This window comes from Coenobita brevimanus, chromosome 110 (genome assembly GCF_032717465.1).
Source record: "Coenobita brevimanus isolate Jiangsu-jjx chromosome 110, ASM3271746v2, whole genome shotgun sequence".
Classification (NCBI taxonomy): Eukaryota; Metazoa; Arthropoda; class Malacostraca; order Decapoda; family Coenobitidae; genus Coenobita; species Coenobita brevimanus.
Genome location: NC_137063.1, coordinates 51,182,948 through 51,192,114, shown reverse-complemented (window position 1 = coordinate 51,192,114; position 9,167 = coordinate 51,182,948). Strand labels below are relative to the sequence as shown.

The following is a 9,167-nucleotide window of genomic DNA, read 5'->3' as shown; positions in this document are numbered from 1 at the left end:
TGATGTGAGAGAGGCAAGGGGTGGAGGGGTAAGGTGGTGTGTGGATGAGGAAGTAATTTGGGTATGAATGTAGGGATGGGACTGAGAATGAGGAAGTAAAGACAAAGGGAAAGTGAGGGTGTGGGGAGAATGAGTGATAAGGAAGAATAAAGAGACAACAGATACTTGATATACACAGTACATAATTTATGTCCTGCTCTATTGCTTAAAATTTCTCCTGTCGTTATATTACAAATAAATAACTCACAGGAGGCATGTAACCAAGAAAACTGGAACAACTTAAAAACAGACACTTTGTGCTCATTGATGACAATACCTCTTTTCTCTTGATTTTTTTTTATTTATTAACCTTACATATATATATATATATATATATATATATATATATATATATATATATATATATATATATATAAAATATACCACCTCCTCGTCCTTTCCTCTGTGATATTCTGCCCTCTCTTCCTTTCCTCCGCCTCCCGCCATCACGGACTAAATAAGCCCTTACATGTTCCACGATTTGAATTTAAAATGGGCATCAGCATAGTTTACTGGGTGGCCTGGAGGAGAAGTGACGGGGGGTGGGTTTAGGGTGTGGGTGGGTTGAGGGAAGGGCGGTGTGGGTGGGTGGAGCAAAGGGCGGTGTGAGTTGTTAGGACTGAGGAAGGAAAGAAGAGAGGGAGGAAGAAGGAATGAATGGAAGGAGGGAAGAAAGAGGGGTAGGGGGAGCGAAACGGGGAAGGGAAGTGGAAGGAGGATGGAAGGAATGGAGAGAAAAGATGGAAGGGAAGGGGACGAGAGAACGAAGGGAAGGGGAAAGGGAGGAGAGGAGGGCTGGGAAGGAGGATAAATGAAAGGAGAGGGAGAGGCATGAGATGGGGAAGGGGAATGGAAGTGTAGTTGAAATATATATACAATACATATATTGAGAGAGAGAGAGAGCACGAACGAACAAACTAACTCCTAAGAAAAAGCTCCATAAAAAGTTAAACAGCGGCATAACCTTTAAATCCAGGGCAAACGTTCCATAATCAGGTACCCTAAATATAACCTTCACCATCCCTTTCCTGCTCCGTGCAACATTTCTTTCTTTCATTCTTCCTTTGTCCCTGTCTGTCTTTCTGTCTGTCTGCCTGTCTTACCGGCTCCAAGTGGCTGGAGCGCCATAACCCTCTTGACCAACAGGCGTCACTTGGTTACATGGTTACCTCCCAACGGTGTGACAAATCATTTGCCTTGTCATTAAGTGTAGAGTCACCTGATAATAGCACTACATCGAGTGGATGGATGATGGGCACCTCCTCCTATATTACTAAGTTAATTCTTCCATTGGCCTATTATTTTCAGTTGAGGAGAGATTCCCTAGGCGCTAAAGGCTGGACAAATTAATATACATTTATAGTCAAATTTTCAGTCACGGTATTTCCGTATAATGGGCCATGATATCCTGGTTAAGCTTGATTATACTGGGAAGGAGGCTAGTAGTAGGTTAGACTAAATGGCTTCTCGAATTATGTACAAAAGTTCTTTATTTACGTCTGCACGGTCATGTGGAGAGAGAGAGAGAGAGAGAGTACTGTAATTAAGAAGATAGACTGTGATATCAACGTTCACAAAAACTCCTTACTGTTGTTGACAACTCGCTTGGTAACTGCATAAAATATTAGCGCTCACAAATCTAAGTGTAAGTGTAGTATAAGAAACTGACACACACACACACACACACACACACACACACACACACACACACACACACACACACACACACGCACGCAGTTATACTTATGAGTATCTAGGTGTGTGTGTGTGTGTGTGTGTGTGTGTGTGTGTGTGTGTGTGTGTGTGTGACCAGCAACACTGGCCCGTTCAGCCCGGGAATGTCTTTTTATACATTAGTGTCGTATTTTTAATTGCTTTGGTGGCCTCGTAGCAGTGTTTCTTTAGCGATTTACCATGAGTACTACGTCATGCGCACCACGCCTTGATATTTTTCTCCCACGCTAGAGAAGCGAGAGAGGCAGTTATTTTTACTGGACGTATATGTCTATTTCTATGTGTAGTAGTGGCTGGGTGTTTGTATGAACAAAATAACTTGAACAGTTTTTATTCTATTTTATCCAGTTATGGAACAGTTGACCTATTGTGTTTGAGAACAATAAATCAAAGGTCAGGGTCACGGAGTTAGGTCATAGGTTGACCAAACTTGGTCAGCTTGAAGGATTTTTATCCAATTTTTTTCGCCAGACTTGGTAACGGATTGAGAGTGAAGCGAGAAACATGGGCCTCGACTGTGACAGCAGTCAGTCAGAGGTCAAAGTCACAAGGCAGAGTCAGAGTTCGACCCGAGTGTCTTTGTTTGGGTAAAATAACAAGATCAGTTTTATATCTGGATTGAACCACATTTGGTGAAAGGGTTGCAGATCAGTGGACCCAACATCACCTCCTCCGTAGGTGGGAAAAGAGGCTTGAATGTTGGTGCTGCTAGTGATAATAATGATGATGAAATGTCGTCTCGGAAGAGATTACGAGTTAGTGAATCTGAATTTAAAGAATCACCAAAATGTTAAGTGTCCACGAAGCAAGCAGGCCTCAACGCATTGTGTTCGTTCATTGATATATTTGTTTATTTTGATTTACTGTGTTTGGGTTGTACTAAGCAAGTCCTTATGGCATAAACTTTATTCTCTCTCTCTCTCTCTCTCTCTCTCTCTCTCTCTCTCTCTCTCTCTCTCTCTCTCTCTCTCTCTCTCTCTCTCTCAAGTAGTTACTCTTAGCAAGTGACGACGGAGGCACTGGAGTAATGCTTTTAATAATCTTTACTTACCGAATTCTACTGTATTTATTGCTGCTTGGCCTTGAGAGGGAGAGAGAGAGAGAGAGAGAGAGAGAGAGAGAGAGTATTATCTTACACTGATGGCTAAATAATTAAAAAAATTTAATTGCATATCTCAGTGTAATGAATAAAAAAAATACATGAATAAAATATATCAGTTGGCGCTGGAAATGGAGGGGAGTTCATCGAATTAATTAATATGCATCACCTGGGGATTTGCGCAGGTGAGGGATAATTGTTTTTTGTAGCTGTGGTCTGGTGTTTGTTACTCTCTTGTTTGTTTGTATGTTTGTTTGTGTGTGGGAGGGAGGGAGAATTGAGAAACTGGTTAGATGAATGACATGTGTTTGTTTGTGTTTGTTTTGGATGTTGTGTGTGTGTGTGTGTGTGTGTGTGTGTGTGTGTGTGTGTGTGTGTGTTTAGGAAAAGATGGTATTCTTGTGGGCGTTGATAACTTCATAGCACCTCTATCGGTATATTTATTGCCTTGCCTTACCCTTACCCCCAGCTCACCCTGCCTCTCCCTTCATCCACCCTACCTCATTCGTCCCCATCCTGCCTAACCTTTCATCTCACCTTGCCTCACCATTCACCTCACCCTTCATCTCACCCTTCCTAACCCTTCACCTCACCCTGCGTCACCATCCCGCCTCATCCTTCGTCTCACGCTGCCTCTCCCTTCACTTCCCACTGCCTCACCCTTCACTTCATCCATCCCTGCACCTCCCCACCCATACCTAGCCATCTTTGCCCAGTCCTGCCCTTCCTTGAATCTCCTCACGCGTCCCTATCCAGCCCTACCCATCCCTGCTTTCCTTCACCCATCTTACTTCAGCATTTGTATCGCTGCCCCTCCCCTTCCATCCCTGTCCTTCCCCACCCATTCCTACCCAGTCCTCCTCATCACAGTTCTTCATAGTCCATCCATACTCCTCCCCACCCATCCTTGCCCCGTCCTGTCCACTAATGCTCCATCCAATTTAGTCCATCCCAAACCATCCCTAACCAATCCTTCTCTTCTAAATCCCTTCCAATTCTTCCCACCCAAATCCTTCCCCACTCACCCCAAATCATCCCCACCCATCTTTGCCCCGACTTACTCATCTACATTCGTTCTGTCTAGTTCATCCCAGACCATCCCAACCAGTCCCTACCCAGTCCTCCCCATCCAGATCCATCCCCAGTCCTCCCCATCTCAAGCCATCCCCGCCTATCCGTACTCCTCCCCACATCCATATTTTTCCCCATCCATAATTCCCCCGTCCTACCCATCTATGCCCCATCCTGTGTCTAGTCCAGCGTCTCATCGCCTGGCCTCGGCAGGCTTGTGTTTATCAATGTTAACTTTGTCGTAATTGTGCGTTGAATGTGATGGTGCTGTTGCTGGCCAGTTCTTACCCGCACACACACACACACACACACACACACACACACACACACACACACACACACACACACACACACACACACACACACACACACACACACACACACACACACACACACACACACACACACACACACACACACACACACACACACACACACACACACACACACACACACACACCACTGCATGACCACATACCACATCCCTCTTCCACACCTCCACACCACAACCACATACATCTTACCAACACCAGATCCCTCGTTACATTACATCACATCACACCATGTTAAACACCACATCACCTCAAACCACACATCTCTAAAAACAGAATATCCCTCTTGTACACCACACCACACACCCCTTAAAACAAAACATCGCTTTCCTACAGCATCACACCACACCACGTCACGCCACACACCAGATCACACCAAACCACAAACTCCCTAAAGCAGCACATCCATCCACCACAGCACCACACTCAGTCACACCACGCCATACCACATGCCCCTAAAAAACAGCACATCCTTTTCCCACAGCAGCACACAGCACATTAGCTTTCATGAGGGTGTGTGGCTGGCGGGGGTGTGGGATTGCGTGTGGTCACTGCGCTGATGGACAAGACGTGACTCGGATGTACACTACTTTATCTATCTCTAGTTTTGGCCTCTACTTTTTCCTGTCTTTTTCCGTCCTTGTTTCTACTTCTTTCTCTGCCTTTTCCTCCGCTTGAACTCTTGATTCTACTTCCATCTACCTCATCTCTCTTGATTTAACTTTTTGGCTACTCTTTATCAGTTCTGCACACCAAAGTATGGAGTGCTAGCTTGTTTTCTCCATTTCCTTCTACCAAACATTTTAGCTTGGCTCCATTCCATTAGTTCTTCACCAGTTGGCTGCAGACATGGCATTGTTATTCCTTGGGTCAGTAACTTCAGACACAGGTGAAAGTTGAGGATACCGTCACCGCCAGAGAAAGCAGAAATGGGTGTGGGCAGACGACATTATTTAGTGAAGAGATAACCAATCAGACAGCCAGGCAGACAGAACAGAAAAGATAGACAGCCAGGGAAGAAGAGAACAGAAAAGATAGACAGATAGACAGAAAATAGACAGACAGACAGCAGGAAGAAGGGAAAAAAACAGACACCCATGGGTAGCTCAGTGGCAACCAAGAGATTGAGTGAGAGGAAGAGGCAGACAACAGGATAGAGAATGAAACTCTGAGATCTGCTGAGACTTGACTGGCTGGGGAAAGAGCCAGGAGGTCAGGGTGGAGAGAGAGAGAGAGAGAGAGAGAGAAGGGAGGGGGGCAGAGATCTGTTTCATGCACTGTTCTTCGATTAATTACCCTCATTTAAGCCTCCTTCGACTTGTCCTCTTTTAGTCATACCTAATCACCCCTTCTAATCAAGGCTCTACAGATGATTACAGCTGATTAATGCTTAGATATCCCCGTAGTCTAGGCTCATTTGCAGATGGTTGTACCTGGAGAAGATATTAGCTAGGGACTGTGTGTGTGTGCGTGTGTGTGTGTGTGTGTGTGTGCGTGTGTGTGTGTGAGAGAGAGAGAGGGGGAGGGGGGGATAAGTAGAGCATAAAAAGAAGTAAGCGTCTGAATTAAGCGAGGAATGAGAGAGAGAGAGAGAGAGAGAGAGAGAAATGAGAGAGAGAGAGAGAGAGAGAAATGAGAGAGAGAGAGAGAGAGAGAGAGAGAGAGGAAAGAGAACAAGGACAGTGTATGTATTAATGACGTTTATTTGTAGTAGTGATTGTGTGTGTGTGTGTGTGTGTGTGTGTGTGTGTGTGTGTGTGTGTGTGTGTGTGTGTGTATGTAAGGAAGCAGGTGTGTGGAACTGGTACGAAAGACGTTAGTGCCAGGTGTTGTGTGTGTGTGTGTGTGTGTGTGTGTGTGTGTGTGTGTGTGTGTGTGTGTGTGTGTGTGTGTGTGTATTGGTCACTCTGACTATTAGTTTTCTCAATACACACATGTACGTACTTAATCTACCTGTGTACTGTATGTTGTATCTTCATATTTGCGTACATGTGTATGGTATGTTATGTGCGTAAGTAGCTTTGGTGACTATGGATTTGCCTTTTTCTCTGATGACATGTGCGCATTATTTCCTGCTGTGTACGCAGTTGGTGGGACAGTGGGTGGGTGTGGGTGTGTAGAGGGTGGCTGGGTGGTGTGGGTAGGGTTGTGGGTGTAGAGAGGTTATATGGGGATATGGGTGGAAGTGTGTTGGGGTTCGAGTGCAGAGAGGAAATTGAGAGTAGGTGGATAGTGTGGATGTGCGAGTGTAGGCTGGATGGTGGTGTGGGTGGGGTAGTGGGTGCATGTGTGTAGAGAATGTGCGGGGGTGTGGGTGATAGTGTGGGTGTGGGTGTAAGGTGAGTGTCAGTTGTTACGGCAGGGTGGGTGGGTGAAGGCAGCCACACCCACCCACCGTGACACACCGGTTTTGGCACCACACCACCTACACCACCACTTATACCACCCACTTACACAGTCATTACACCAAAAAATACCCCTCCTGTACACAGCATACAAGTGTTTACACCCTCCTGTACACTAAACATTCCCACCAACATACAGACATACACCATCTATCTATTCCTGCACCCGTCTTCATACCACCTGTCTGCTCCTACACCCACCTACACACCACGCATCTACACTGACACCCACCTATACATCCAGCTACACCTCCCTCCTATACACCACCCATCTACACGCACCCTCTTATCTACACACCCGTCAGCTTCTCTCCATGACCTATTTCTTGAATTACCTTTCTGCGCATTCTTTCTGTTTGTTCCAGTCGTTTCTCTCTCTCTCTCTCTCTCTCTCTCTCTCTCTCTCTCTCTCTCTCTCTCTCTCTTACCTTTCTTCCCTCCTCATATTTCCTTCGTATATTACCTTCACTACTTACATTCTTTCTCACCTTTCTCTCCTTACCCCTCCTCTGTTCTCTCCTTGTTACCTCTTCCTCTCCCCCTTCCCTCCTGTCTCTCCCTCCCTTCTCTCTTTCATTTCTCAAGTTTCAATTGGCCTCTTCCTTCCATACCCTCTCCCATCTCTTTCTCTCCGTTCTCCCTCTCCTTTCCATTCACCTTTCTTTTGTCTTCCCCTTTCTTTCTTTCTCCCGATACAATACTCCTTTTACCCTAGCCTGGGCTAAAAGTACCGTCTCTCTATGATGAATTCTTAACTGCAGCAGAGATTAACAGCAGAATATGATGCCAGTCGTAAAGAAGTGCTATGAAAAGGATATAGAGCCATAGCATTGTCGTTTTTTGCCACTGAGTTACGGGGAAAAAAAGCTGCAAAAGGACGAAAATCTGAGCCAAGTCTAAGTGAAAGAATTATAGTCTTGTGGCAAATGTTGTTATTAATTTTCATATGTGAATTGCATCTGTAAAGAATAATGGTGTTGATGCCAAGGTCTGTACGATGGTGCTGGGATTCCGGGGGTTTGACTGATGCGTGAATGAGTGTCTGGGTCATTTCTCCGGGTGGTGTTGATAAATCCCCTTCTGTCGTACTCTCTGTTCCCTTGTTTTCTGGATCCTACAGTACCCCATTCAAGAGGAGGAAAATACCATGATGATGATTATGATGATAATTATTATGATGGTGGTGATAAGTAAGACTATAAATATGAACGCGTGCCCTCAAATTCGTGTGTACTCAGTTGCATCCGAATGTGCAGGTAAAAAGTCTTTTAAAATATGCTACTTACCGGTAACCATAATTAGACTTTCACCCAATCCTAGAAATTTAACGACATCCAAATTGGTGTCACTTAATTGTATGGTACAAAGTTTTGGAATCGCTTGGCATATTAAGTGACGGACGTGCCCTACGTGTGAAGCAGACGCACTGGAATGTTAGATAAACTTTGTTCCTGTCTGTTCTTAACATTTGTACAGCTAATTTTTCCCTCATCTGGGCAAAATTATTTGATAACCCAAGCAAAATAGTAGGCCAACTTTTTTCTGTACCTGTTCGTAACCCTTTGACCTGTTAAAATTTTCCTCGGCTGAATAAAAGTGTCTAGTACGAGCCAAGAAAATCATGCATCCACCAATATGGGGGACAGGATTAGTGAAGGTTTTGAAGACGCTGACCAGCTGTTGAGGTTTCACGCAAAAAACTTCTAAGTTAAGCTAAATTAAACACTCAGTTACGGTAGCTAAGGGACTACAGACAGGAAACTGGCCGGTAGAAAAGCTTACATGTCCAGTACAGAGAAACTAGATGTGTATTCATGAATGGAGAGTTAGGGTAATAGTAGTGTGTGTAGTGCCTAATCAGATGAGGTACGTGTGGTCATTCATGTGGTGGGTGTGTGTAATGGTGTGTTGGTGGGGTTGTGTGGGGGATTAGGTGTGAGTGAAGATGGTGTGTGTGTGTGTGTGTGTGTGTGTGTGTGTGTGTGTGTGTGTGTGTGTGTGTGTGACCATTCTCTCTCTCTCTCTCTCTCTCACTATCGTCAGCCCATGCCGGAAGTGTCACTCTCCCTGCCCAAGTGTAAGGAGAAGCGTGATAATGAAGTTTGGGGGGAGACTTCTGGATTTCACACAAGAGATAAGTGACTGTTGTTGCTATCTTACAAGGGGTGTGTTTCACTTGTGAGGTGAGGTGAGGTGAAAGAGAGAGAGAGAGAGGTCTTTGAGTGTATTTGTGTGTATTGATGTTTCTCTGCGTGTTAAAAGGGTAACGTGATTGTGTGTGTGTGTGTGTGTGTGTGTGTGTGTGTGTGTGTGTGTGTGTGTGTGTGTGTGTGTGTGTGTGTGTGTAAGAGGTCACCCAAAGTCGAAAAAATATCCCGGTATTAAAAAAAGCGAAGTATATGCAACATTATCATAGTGAAGAACTTAATATAAAGGCACTACTGATCATTAACTATATATTCATTCATCCAGACCCGTATTAAAGGT

General features: G+C 44.8%; 1 protein-coding gene across 1 annotated transcript in view; it reads left to right on the top strand.

The window, feature by feature from the left end:
- The first annotated feature begins 2,277 nt into the window (after nt 1-2,277).
- LOC145417597 (protein kinase C-binding protein NELL1-like) overlaps nt 2,278-9,167 on the top strand; it is a 144,525-nt gene continuing 137,635 nt past the window's right edge. Inside the window, exon 1 of the mRNA XM_080286302.1 lies at nt 2,278-2,329. Within this exon, the coding sequence (XP_080142428.1) occupies nt 2,278-2,329 (52 nt within the window). The remainder of the gene's footprint in view (nt 2,330-9,167) is intronic.